The 12181-nt window shown below is 40.0% G+C and overlaps 1 protein-coding gene across 1 annotated transcript; it reads right to left on the bottom strand.

Moving 5' to 3' along the window:
- Positions 1-1460: 1460 nt before the first annotated feature.
- akap8l (A kinase (PRKA) anchor protein 8-like) lies at positions 1461-11872 on the bottom strand. The gene is made up of 13 exons (XM_040146844.1): positions 11727-11872; positions 10825-10863; positions 10106-10334; positions 8020-8623; positions 7335-7449; positions 7174-7223; positions 6516-6546; positions 6258-6363; positions 5755-5896; positions 4863-4968; positions 4637-4767; positions 3894-3989; positions 1461-2744 (listed from the first exon to the last, which is right to left on the bottom strand). The coding sequence occupies exons 1-13, from the start codon at positions 11749-11751 to the stop codon at positions 2334-2336; spliced, it is 2085 nt and encodes a 694-aa protein (XP_040002778.1). The 5' UTR covers positions 11752-11872; the 3' UTR covers positions 1461-2333.
- Between the last annotated feature and the right edge of the window lie 309 nt (positions 11873-12181).

Raw genomic sequence — 12181 nt, 5'->3', positions numbered from 1 at the left:
TCCCGGGAGTCGCTGTAGTTCTTGGACCGACTTCCCGTGAAGAAATGTTAACGCGGGCTCTGGTCCCGGGGCAGCCCTGACCTTTAGGGGCAGGCACGGTAGACCAAACAGGAAGAATGTTGAAACAAGCGAGCACAAAAGAAAAGATTAAAATTATAAACTGATGATACAAAATCAAAACAGCAAATATTAAACCCAGTGTGTTGTTCCACCGTCTAAACAGCTTTTTCTTATAATACTGCACAATGTAAGTCTTCAGTTACTGCTCCAACTATCTGGAAGACAGAAGAAAGGGGCTTTTTGTCGGTGAATTTACACGCATTTTTTTTTTTTTTTTTTTTTTTAGTAGCTAAGATACAGTTGTGTGCAAAAGTTTGGGAACCCCGTGCAAATGATATATTTTGTAAATAATTAAACAGAGTTTTATTTCACGAGCTTATAAAAGATCTAAAAAAAAAAAAAAAAAAAAATCGAGAATCATTTTTAGCATGTGAAAAGTTTTGACACCCTACAAAGTCAGTTCCTGGGTGTGTTGCACATGCCACAATTAGTTTTTTTTAATTTTTAAATTCATAAATAAATAGTGACAGTGCTTTTGAAAAAAAGGCTCATTTTTTTATATTTTAAATTTGCTGCAGGGGCTCTATTTACCTATTTTCACTTCAAAAATAAACAAAATTTGTATTTCGCCCAAGGGTGCCCAAACATTTGATACAACTGTTTCTATAAGGTTGAGAATGTACTGCACGTTCGCCTCTGAATTTGTCTGTTATTACTTTGAAACCGAAAAAGTACATGTTCATAAACTGAAGCAAAAAAATCAGTTAGAAACTTGAAAACACCTCATGCCAACATCTCAGTTTAGAAGCGATGTCAAAAAAGATGTGGCACAGGTTTAGAAAGCACGGTCCAGAAATAACAAAATACATTTTTTTGTTGTAAGTGTAATGGACACTTCCTTGACCTCATCGGCATAACGAGGCATTTTTGAGGCAACAGCCAAACTTTCTGCCATGGAATATTACCGTGAAAACCTTTCCAGTTCAAGGAAATGAGTTTGCCGCCCACTGATGAGGGACCAAATGTACAGTATGCACTACAGTTACTGCTAAATCAATGTAAACTAAACACCATTTTGGGTAGCAACCAAAAAAACTGAAGTTGTCACCCTTCACTTTTGATACAATAAATACAGGCCATGACTGCCAACTGCAAGCTTAAATGTTATGCATGGTGTGGAATTTATACTTTGTAAGGTTTAAAAAACTGATCACCCTGTTGAACACTGAAATTCATTTTACATTAGATTATCAAACTGACTGATGAACTTTTGCTTTTGTTGTTTGTTGACAATCTGGCATTGAATCGACATAGGGGGTCAGTCCTGTCACCGTTTAAACTTTCTTAACATGACTTCATTAGGCAAATGACACGTCATTAAAATCTTCAGTACAAAATAGTGATTTATTCAACAAGTTTATTTCTTACTCAGAGTGAAACAAAACTGTTGATGACATGCCTGGTACCCATTCTGAATATCCCATACTTACTCTTACTTATTCTACAGACAGTCCACAGTCATTTACGTCAGTCACCACAGATGCGGAAGAAAAAGCCTAACCTGTTCTATATTTTACCAAAACGTTGGGAAAAATCATCCATTCATCACAATTACTGGCAATAGACAGAATGGTTTGGTGTTGTGTCAACTCTGATAAGAAAAAAAAAAAAAAAAGAATGTAATATCTCAACTTTACAATAGTCATGACTTCTTAACAAATCCTAAACAAATTAATCTAAATTAAGAATATTTTTAACAAAAAGGCACAAGAAAAAGCATTAAGAGGAGTAGTTTGACATTCTTGGAAATACACTTATTCACTTTTTTCCCCGAGAGTTAAGTGAGAAGATGATACAACTTGGTCTGCGTTAAGTTTGGAGCTAGAGTGGCAAGGTGATTAGATTAGTGTTCAAATGAGAAATGGGAGAAATCTACTAACCTTGCTCTCCCAAGGTCCAAAATTAAGTCCACCAACACCTCTAAAGACAGTTGGTTGGCATACATAAGAAAGTTACGTAGTGTAAATAATCTTACCGTCTAACCCTTGGCAAGAAAGTGAATAAGAGTATTTTCAAAAATGTGGAACTATTCCTTTAACAAAAAAATAACATTATATAAGCTCAGAGTCATTAGATAGTAAAAAGTGGTGGGAGCAGTTAATGTATATTTCTCAATATGCCTGGCAATGAAATTGGGTTGATTGGGAGATTGGGGGTCAATGAATGGTCCAGACAGACGTTTAGGTGGAGAAGTCACACCCAGGGTGCATAAGTCATTCTTGAGTCTTGTCTTCCTCCTCAACTTCTGCTGCCTCCACTCCTTCATCCTCCTCCTCCTCCTCTTCCAGGTCCCCCTGTAATCCTTCTTCGCCGATCTCGTCGTGCACCACGTATCCCTCCTCCTCCTCTTCTCCAACTTCAAAACCTTCCTCCTCTTCCTGGTTCCCCTGCTCCTCCTCTTTCTCCGTTCCTGGCTCCTCCTCCATCTTTTCCTCTTCTGCTGCTGCTTCCCCCTCAACCGCTTCCTGGCCTGTCTCTCCCTCCGCCACCGGCTCATCTTTGACTGGTGCCGCCTCTGTCTGACCATCTGCCGTCTCACTGGTTAACTCCATCTCTGACACGTCCATCACCATGGAGTCCTCTGGATCCTGGTCATCCTGGTTTCCAGTGAACGGGTTTTCACCCTGACAATGAAAGAACGTTTATAAGGAGCCCCTGCATTCATTCATAGCCAAGATTTAAATCTGTGTGATTAAATCTTCAAACATGTTTATGTCAGGGATGGTTTCTTTAACAATATGCTTTGCAGTGTGGTGATCTTCAGTTTTAAAGGTGCTGCTCTCTAACAAATTACAAATGCAATTCCAATAAGCGACAAAACGAAAAAATGAGCATAAATCCAAAAAAGCTAATCTTTCACCTGCAGCTAGATGATCCATAGGCACTCAGTAAAAACATGGAGCTAGTTTAATCTGTGCATGCATAGTATGTTCTGTAGTAAAACTGCACTCCATTTATGTGCATTTCTCATATTTTCCTTTTCAAAGCATGAATTAACAAAATACGCCCTATATGTTACAAGTGATCTCCTTTGGTAATTTTGGTTCAACAATAGTGTTAAAGTACTCAAATGATTCATATTATTATTATCATTATTAACATTTAATTATCTTGGGCTCAGACTCTTTGTTTTACAATACATAAAAAGTAAGTAAGAGCACAAAAATCAAAACGTGAACTCATGAAACTAGTGAGGGACGTACAGTACACACCAAAGTTATGCCATTCTTTGCAGATGGCTCTTTTCGGCTGCTCTTTGCTGGAGAGGTTTTCTTGCTCTAGCATACGCTTTAAAATACTCCGAGGGTGTTCTATTGTATTCAAGTCAGGGGTCATGCTTGGCCAGGTCATGGTTTTCACTTTTTTCTTTGTTAAAAACATGTGTGGCTTTTGCAGTTTGGGAACAGTGCCGTGTTGGAAAATTCCTCCCCTGCCAAGCTTCTTGAGACTGGGAGTCATCTTTTCATTCAGTATTCATTTCACTACACTTTAACTTAATAACAATGCAATTATTGTAAGATGATACAATTTTGAATCATTTAGCATTTGATACTGCACAGCGGTGTACTCAGTTTTGTTGTATTCTGAATACTGCTCTCACTTGTACTGTGGTTTGAAACATGCAATAACACCTTTGACCACAAACTATCCTTATTCCTATTTGCAAAGCAAAAAACACAAAAGAAAAACAATAAATTTAGTGCTTTTGTTAAGTATTTATACAGTGCATTTTGATTAACAGCCCCTGCCCAGGCACATGACACCGTACATACCTTGAGGTAACTCTCCAGCTTCTTGCCAATGAGTTTGTGGTTAAGGATGCTACGAGCGACGGACAGACTGGCCCTCTTGGACTGCTCCATCATACCCTTGAATAAAAGAAAGGAAAGTCCCAAGTCACACATGGGACAGAGCACAAAATTAGAAAGAACAGCCATCACTACAGTACAGCATAGGTTCGCAACAGCATTTTTACCGGTCAAGTCAGTACAGGACTCTGGTAGAGTACTCCCTAGAGCACCCTCCCGTACCATCTGGTTTGGGAACATTATGGCTTTAAGGGTTAATCCTAACGTAACTGCACAAAGAGTAGCAGATTGAACAAAAACTGTGTGGGCAGTTTTTATACCGAATTCAAGCAATGTTATAAAAACACAAGCTGAAGTTCTTCTTCTGAGAGCATTAAATTACAAATGTATGTGTGCCTTCATTCTAACAGGACAGATTATAGCCCACGAGCCCTCGTTAATGTAGAACTCATCAATTTGAGAAATCTGTTTCAGCAGTCTTAAACAGCATCCGTTTGTAACAAAAATCATCAAAAATGTGTTCTTGAAAAAAAAAAAAAAAAAAAAAAAATCTGAAAATTATGCAGTTGCTTTTTTTTTTTTTTTTCTTTTAAAAAAAAAAAAAAAAAGGTCTTCCCAAGGTTTCTCCCCAAATTAGTTAGTTCAAGAAAGGTACATTTAATTAGTTTTCTACAGAAAAATGTCCACCTGGGGATGATCTACCATACCTTGCGGTTGTAGTTATGGTCAGGAGACTTGATATGTTTCTGTATCAGGTGGGGCTGCATGGGAATAAAGAGGTCACATGCTGCACAGTGAGCAGCTTCCACCTTCCTCATGAAATGCTCCATACCAAGCTCTACAGATAAATGAGAAAGATCTGCAATGAGCAATCGCTTTGCCTTTTTCTCTTGTGTGAATAAAGAAACACAAACACACACACCTGCTGCTTACCCCTAGTGAGGTCCTGCTCTTTGTACACTTGGCAGATTGCAGCACTATGGTTTTCCAACTGGCTGACCCTCTGCTCCGTCTTCTTAAACTTGTTCTGTAAGTACTCCTACAAAAACAAAGCAATAAAGTTTTGATCGGTTTACAACTCGTGTAACTTTTCATATTCATCAGTGACTCAGGTGACTCTGTTGCAAGTTGAGCAAAATGTATCAAAGATATATATGTATACACTTGACTTTCCTGTCCAGTTAGCCTATGCTTGGACTTAAAATAACCATGACTCCTAAACTCTATATGTATAAACCGCTCAAACCAATAGTTCTATGTATGTGTAGTTCCAGTCCTCTTATATCCTGAGTGTGAAAGTTCTTCTTAAATTTAGAAAAAGTAATTGGCGAAACAATCTTACCACAAATGAGGCTGTTTTAAAACACAGTGAATCTTGTGGTGAGATTGTTTTGCCAACTCGTAGATCTTGTAATAATGAATTATATTAGAAAACGAAGGGTTCACTTTAAGTAGGGCTTAGATGACACATTCCTTAAATCAAAAAATACCAGCCAAAACTGTAAATATACTGTAATGCAATAAACAAGAAATGAAAATCACCTTTGTGAAATGTATGTCATTTGCTGAGATACACATGTAGAACTGCACAATATGGAAAGTAAATTTGCACCCTGAACATTTGAATGGCGGGCGAGATTTGACTAGTTAGATTATGATTTGGGATCAGCCCCATTCCATGTACTACATTATTTCACCATAATCGTATTTTGGTGCATTTACAATACGCAAATCCTTTGAAATTCAAGCCATGATGCTAAAATAAAAAGTGTCCAAAAGCTTATGACTGTCAGTGTGAATGTGATGCATGAAAAATCTCAGTCACCTGTAGGAAGTCTGTTGTGGGCTTGGACAGTTGGCTGGAAAGGAATTTAAAGTGGTCCTTGTGGAAGCGACTTTCAAGATGAGTTTCCATTTCCTCCTTGTAGAACGAACGGAACTTGCAAACAGAGCACGCAAACATCACCCTGTAAAAAAAAAAAATTTAGAACCTTATCCCTAATATAATCCAAATGAATTCCAAATTATGAGCTATTATTTGAGGGCATGGCAAAATCATGAGTTAGTGCTACGTCCAAATAAATAAGTTACAAAAAAATTTTGGAAAAAGGATTCATTTCAGATGCATATTATAAACAGTATTTTTTTTATTTTATTTTTACCATCAGCAAAATAACTACTATGTAGATAAAGTTTTCAGTGTTGATGCACAGAGGTGAAAAGGAACAGGAAAACGAACAAAAGATGTGAAAGAAAGGAAACGAGACAAAAGAGAATGATGTAGTAGATTCTAATGCAAGCATTCGGGGTATTAGTTTGTTCCCTCACCTCTCCAGGAAGCCCCTTCTCTTTCTCATTTTTGGGTGCTTATCCTGTCCTTGGGCTGGGGTCTGCTTGCCCTGTGGCTTTTTCTTCTCGTCCTGTTTGGCTGCAGCTAATCATGAGCACAAGAGCAGAAGTTAGACATGCCAAATTTTTCCATGAGAGGCTACAGTTTCCATTTTTCCACCAAGTAGATGATGTAGACCGACAAAGCACGACGTGAAAAAAAATTAATCGGTGAGAACAAACTCTAGTTAAGCTCACCTTTATCTCCATCTTCAGCAGGTTTTGTCTCCTGTAAAGAAAAGTATACCATTGTTTATAATAAGGCACAGATAACTTCTAACAAGGTTCATTTTTTTTGACTGGTTTAGAAGTGAATTGTTTTATCTTTACAAATTGTTTGTTTCGATTCTTCTGCCCTTGCTTCATTGCCTGTGTAACAATCCCTATTTAGGACACCCCTGTGATATAGCTAGTCATAAAGTTGTCATATTATGCAATTAACCTTGACTATAGACAAAGTCCGCACCTCCACTTGCAATAAAAGTCATTGTGTTCCACTCAAATCTGTGCCAGTGAATTACAGATAATGAATAGGGCCCTTTTAAAGAATAGAGAGAAAAGGGTGTTTATTTCAGCCTTCTTTGGCAGTGCTGTGTTAGTGAGGCTTTTATGCAATGAACTGTTGCTGTTATAGAACAATATAATCTCTTTCTCAATAGCACTTGTGTTAAATAACACCAATTAATTAAATTTGAAGAGTTACATTGTTGTTCATTTAAATCAAGTGGTTCAGAGCTTTATTCATATGGGAACATAAATACATGCATAGGGCTGATGTTGCACAATAAGCGCACAGGTCACAATTTGGACATCAAAAAGAGTCAGAGTTCCTGTCAAATAACCTAAATCTATTCACCTCAACTGCAGTCTTTGGTTCACTGTCATCACCATTTTTCTCAGCTTGCTCTATGAAAACGGAGCACATAAACATTAGACCAAGTCAGAAATAGAAATGTTATCTGCCAAGTAATGAGGTTGTTTATTTTGAGTATACCACGAATTTATTTCAGGAGGTACCTTGGGTAGCCTCTGAAGCTGCACTCTCCGTCTTGTTTATCTTCGACTCTGGCTCATCAGCAGCAGTAAGTGTCTGCTTTCTCTTCTTCTGGACATCACGCTGTGGCTTCACCTGCTACAGTCGACAAAAATCAATTTGCACTCACAAATTTATTTTCTGACCAATATCATATAGAAAATACAACCAGAACTCATCAACACATCGATGAAATCTAGACTTAATGCTAGTCAGGGCCAATTAGCACACTTGATTCGTCTTCCTTCTCTGAGCATTTCCTCATCAATGCTGTTTAGCCATATCTTAAGACTAACCAGGATTGGGGCAAAAGAAAAGAGAAAAAAATTAAAATAAAATCTACAAATCGAAATCAACATCCCCGCAGGTAAACAAGAGAAAGAACTGGACAGAGAGAAGTGTCACTTGCCTTTACTGTACAAAAAGGGCAGTTCCATGAAGCATTTCTGACCACACTAAATAAGGGCTGGCCGGAGTTTATGTGAGCAAGTGACATGTCAAATGTGTGTCGGGGGTTATTTGTGACAAATTGCTTTAGATGGCACATAGCAGGTACTAGCACTTTAGGCTGACTTGCCAGTTGGTTGAGGATACAAAAAGGAGGGAATCAGAAAGGGCTTAACTTTTGCCCAGTGTCTGAGGAGGTCTTATTTGGCTGGGGGTACTTACTTTGTTGAGGGGTCTCTTGCGGCCTCGCTGGCGGCCAGCCCGTGGGCCCCCTCCAAAATGCCTCCCAGGAAAGTCGTGAGGCCCTTGAGTGGAACCCTGATGGAAGCCCCCACTCTCAGGGTACATGCGGTTGGACAGGAGGGATGGGAGCTTGCCTCTACCACCTCCTGGAGAGTGGCCATGGTGGGACTGGCCACCACTACCACCTCCCCTCCCACCGCCTAATGGAGTGGGATCAGACCTGCGGCTTCCAAACCCTCCTCCAGCTCCTCGACCCCCGGCACTTCCACCCCTTCTGGGGGAACGTCGGCCTGCTCCAGCCCATCCTCCTCCTCCTCCAGAACCTCCTCCCTGGCCACTGGTGAAGGACTCCCTCATATTCTGTCGCATTTTAGCGACTCCATAGGAAGAGGAGGGGCTGTCAAAGCCTCCTCCTCCCCCTAGCCCCATTCCCCCTCCGAAGCCCGAGCCTCCTCGCTGACCCAACAGCAGATTGTCCCCACGGCCATCGCCATAACCATAGCTACCGCCGCCAGATCTGTAGAGATCTCGGGAGGAGGTGAGAGCGGAGGTGCGCGAGTCGAATGACTCGTACTGGTCAAACCTGCAGGAGGGAGGGAGAGGATTGATAGAGAAAAGCAGAGAGCAAGGGAGGCAGGGAGGGCAGTCAGGTTTGGATTTCTCCACCTGCTATTCCTTCTCCTCCATGGTCTTGCTTTCTCCATTTGTTTTTCTTGCCACTCCCACCTTTATTTCATAAACCACATTAGATCAGAAATTAATGATCCAAAAAAAGTTAACACTGCATGTGGTCTTTTATAATATATTAATGAATTTTCTCTCATTATTTAGTTTTGTTTCATCCAACCACATTTTCTGTTGGAGGTCAAACAGTATCCTGCAGATTAGGGAAATGCAGTTTCTTTCTTCAATTCCTTGTTAAAGGATAGGCTGTGAATCCTTGAACAGGCATGAACATGGTCCGTCAGAACCACTGATGCCCTGAGACAGGTGCAAGAGGTGAAATATCCTGGAAAGTGACTGGATTATAGTGAATACTCAGTGAAAGGGATGAAATATAAACTGGGCTTCCCCCCCAGGATTAAGGGCATTATTGTAAATACAGCAGGCAACCTTCAATAAACATTTCAGCTTGACAAAGTAATCTCAAGCTAACAACTGAAAACTCATCTCTCTTGTGCAACCTAAAGCCGGAACACAGGGTTAGGTCACATGGAGGATGAGAGAAACAAAGTGATGTATGAACATAATTATGAACAAATAAACACAAAGTCAAGACAAAAGCAATGTTCAAGGAGTGCTACTTAAAGATGGACTGGCTCCAATCGGTTACAATCTTAAAGCTGGTCTGTAATTGCACCTCCAAAGAGTGGCCATGCATTTTCACAGCATCTAAGGTTTTGAGGCATCACACCATTTCTTCCCAGCAATCAGACAAACCACAACATAGCAAATGGGGAGCAATGGAAGCTTCCACAGATGCTGAGGCATTCAAATGCAACCTGTGAGCAACTCACACCACTTTCTTCACAAACGGGAATTGAAGCATACGTATTTTCACCAAGATTAGAGTGAAATGTAAGTAAATTCTTTAAAAGGCTAAACAGCCCGATTTACTGGAACAACCATACCATTCTATAACAATAACAACTAAGTTTTCCAACCACATTGACATGGCCTTTGTTTTTTTCACCGATTTTACAAATCTCTGTTCCACTACAGGCCCGAAACTAGGACAAGACTGTTTGACTTTTATATTACCAATAGCATTAGAAGGCCTAAGCATCTTTTTACACCACAGCAAAATGTGAAGACATTTCCTGAGATCCTTTTTCGGATGAATCCAAAAACAAGCAACGCTTAACTGGCTAGATAATCCAAACATAACGTAACATTCAGATACAACATTCTCAACCAACGAGATGCCAAATTATGACTTGTGCTGTTATTTAACTTCAAACATGAAAGACACTAGTGGGAAATTTGATACTCTTACTGGCATGGATTTGCAGTAGTGGTGTCTGACAGATGAATACGATATGGAAATAAGGAATAAAGTTATTACCTGTCACCCCGAGACCCTTTCAGACCCCCCTCCAACTGAGTGAGCATGTCCAGACGCTGGTTAATTTTGGCAATGACTGCATCCGCATGTGTGCCTGTGGATGAGAGCAGGGATGCTCCAGAGAGACCTCTCTTCATGTGGCCGCCTCCTCCTCCTCCTCCTCCGTAGCCCCCGAGCCCAGACATTGAGTCCTTATAACCTCCCCCATACAGGTCAAAGCCACCAGAACCTAATATAGTGAAGAATTGAAAACCATTAATGTGACCACTATCACTTCCCTTACTATAATAATAAATCTGTGGTAACCTACAAAATAAGACAATACGTTGGTATTAGCAAACTGAGTAAAGTAATAAATGCTGACGTTTCTGCCAAGACATTTGGTCACCAACGAGACCATATGGCAGTGTAGATTCATTTCGGATTCATATAATCAAAATCCAGCTGATGGAAAAGCACCTATTCAGATGCTACTAAACAAATTATTGCATTATCAATTGACTGATCACAAGCTGATAAAAATTTGTAATCATACTACAAACAGATACAAGATCAATAGGGGCATTCAGTCAAAATAACTGACATCTGATTTTTGTCAATATCGCCTAGTGTAGCTTAAACAAAAACTTGATGTTGGGCAGCCCTACAGCAGGACAAACTCTTACTGAGTGTCTTTGTGCTCTCATACAGTGCAGGAGTGTATTCACACACTTCCTTACCTCTGCTGCCTGACCCGCCACCTCCCCAACTGGAGTAACCTACAAAATAAGACAATACGTTGGTATTAGCAAACTGAGTAATAGTAATAAATGTTGACGTTTCTGCCAAGACATTTTGTCACCAACGAGACCACATGGCAGTGTAGATTCATTTCAGTCATCTAAGTAGTAAATTATTGATTAGAATACAATTCAAAATGGACTGGACTCAGCTCTTCAGCCGCAAGTCGATTTCTCTCTCTCTCTTCTTTAATTAGACAATTAATCTGACAGCTTTCTGTTTTAGTGGCGCAGTCAAACGGGAAATTCGCATTCGTAAGAACACAACAGTATTAGCGACGGTAATATTAATACAACGTACGTTTTGGAAGCATTTTTGTTGAGGCGGCCATTTTCTTAACTAGCCGTTGAAAGTCTATTATTCCTACACTGACTCCATTTTAACAGAATTAGCCAGCTAACTTTAGCAAAGCATCTAATACGCCCTACAACCACCCAACAATGGGCCACACAACGCTCTATGTTAGCATACTAGCAAATAAACAGCCTGATGGCGAACTGGCTAGCCAGCTAGCTATGTTTCGTCAATGTTGGCGAACGGGCCCGCTCTTTTCTTTCCTCTAAAATGAATTTGTTAATCCGGTTATCACCTCAACAGAGACGGGAAATATTACTTCATAGTTGGCTAACGCGTCTTTGTTATAAGCTACGACAGACTACTGGTTGGCTGTTGTTGCCGGCAAGCTCGAAATGTTAACTAGCTAAAAGCTAACACACCGAGACAATGTTACACGGCAACAAAGCATGCGGCTAACCGGAAAACTCATTTACAACTGTGGGCTTAGGAAATGTATCTGGCCATACAACGCCGACGCGACGTCTTCTGGCTAGTGTGTATTTACCAGATCCGTAGCCTCTGCCGTCCATGATATTTTTAACGCGCTGTTCAGACAATACGAGCGACACCAATGACGGTATACATGCAGCGAGGGACCCAGCGGCGGTTACGCCAGAAGCAGTGCGTCGTTCCTCCAAAGCGGCGGGACGTATTGACTCCAAGGCCTCGTTACGTCACACGTATTTGGTTACGTATTCCGCCCACACCTCGTTGTAACTGTAACTGTAGTAAATGTAATGTAATGTAATGTAATGTAATGTAATGTAATGTAATATAATATAATAATTGCATTCATTCGTTCATTCATTCACATGTGTCCTCTGCATTGTTATTCTCCCTTGCTTTTTATTATTCTCCCACTTTTAGTTTATAAGGGTGTAATGTCTCATCACATACCTTCCCATGCCTATTTTATTTATCTTCTTTTTTTTTTTTTTTTTTTAAGAAAGTGAAATCAAT

This window comes from Xiphias gladius, chromosome 15 (genome assembly GCF_016859285.1).
Source record: "Xiphias gladius isolate SHS-SW01 ecotype Sanya breed wild chromosome 15, ASM1685928v1, whole genome shotgun sequence".
NCBI lineage: Eukaryota > Metazoa > Chordata > Actinopteri > Istiophoriformes > Xiphiidae > Xiphias > Xiphias gladius.
This window is presented reverse-complemented; position numbering and strand designations above follow the sequence as displayed.

Bases quoted from the DNA above. Each gene is read 5' to 3' on its own strand.
- akap8l (XM_040146844.1), bottom strand. From the start codon at position 11,751: ATGGACGGCAGAGGCTACGGATCTG. The intron at 10,335-10,824 runs GTAAGGAAGTGT...TCACTATATTAG, and splicing joins TGGCGGGTCAGGCAGCAGAG to GTTCTGGTGGCTTTGACCTG. The intron at 2,745-3,893 runs GTATGTACGGTG...TTTCATTGTCAG, and splicing joins AGCTGGAGAGTTACCTCAAG to GGTGAAAACCCGTTCACTGG.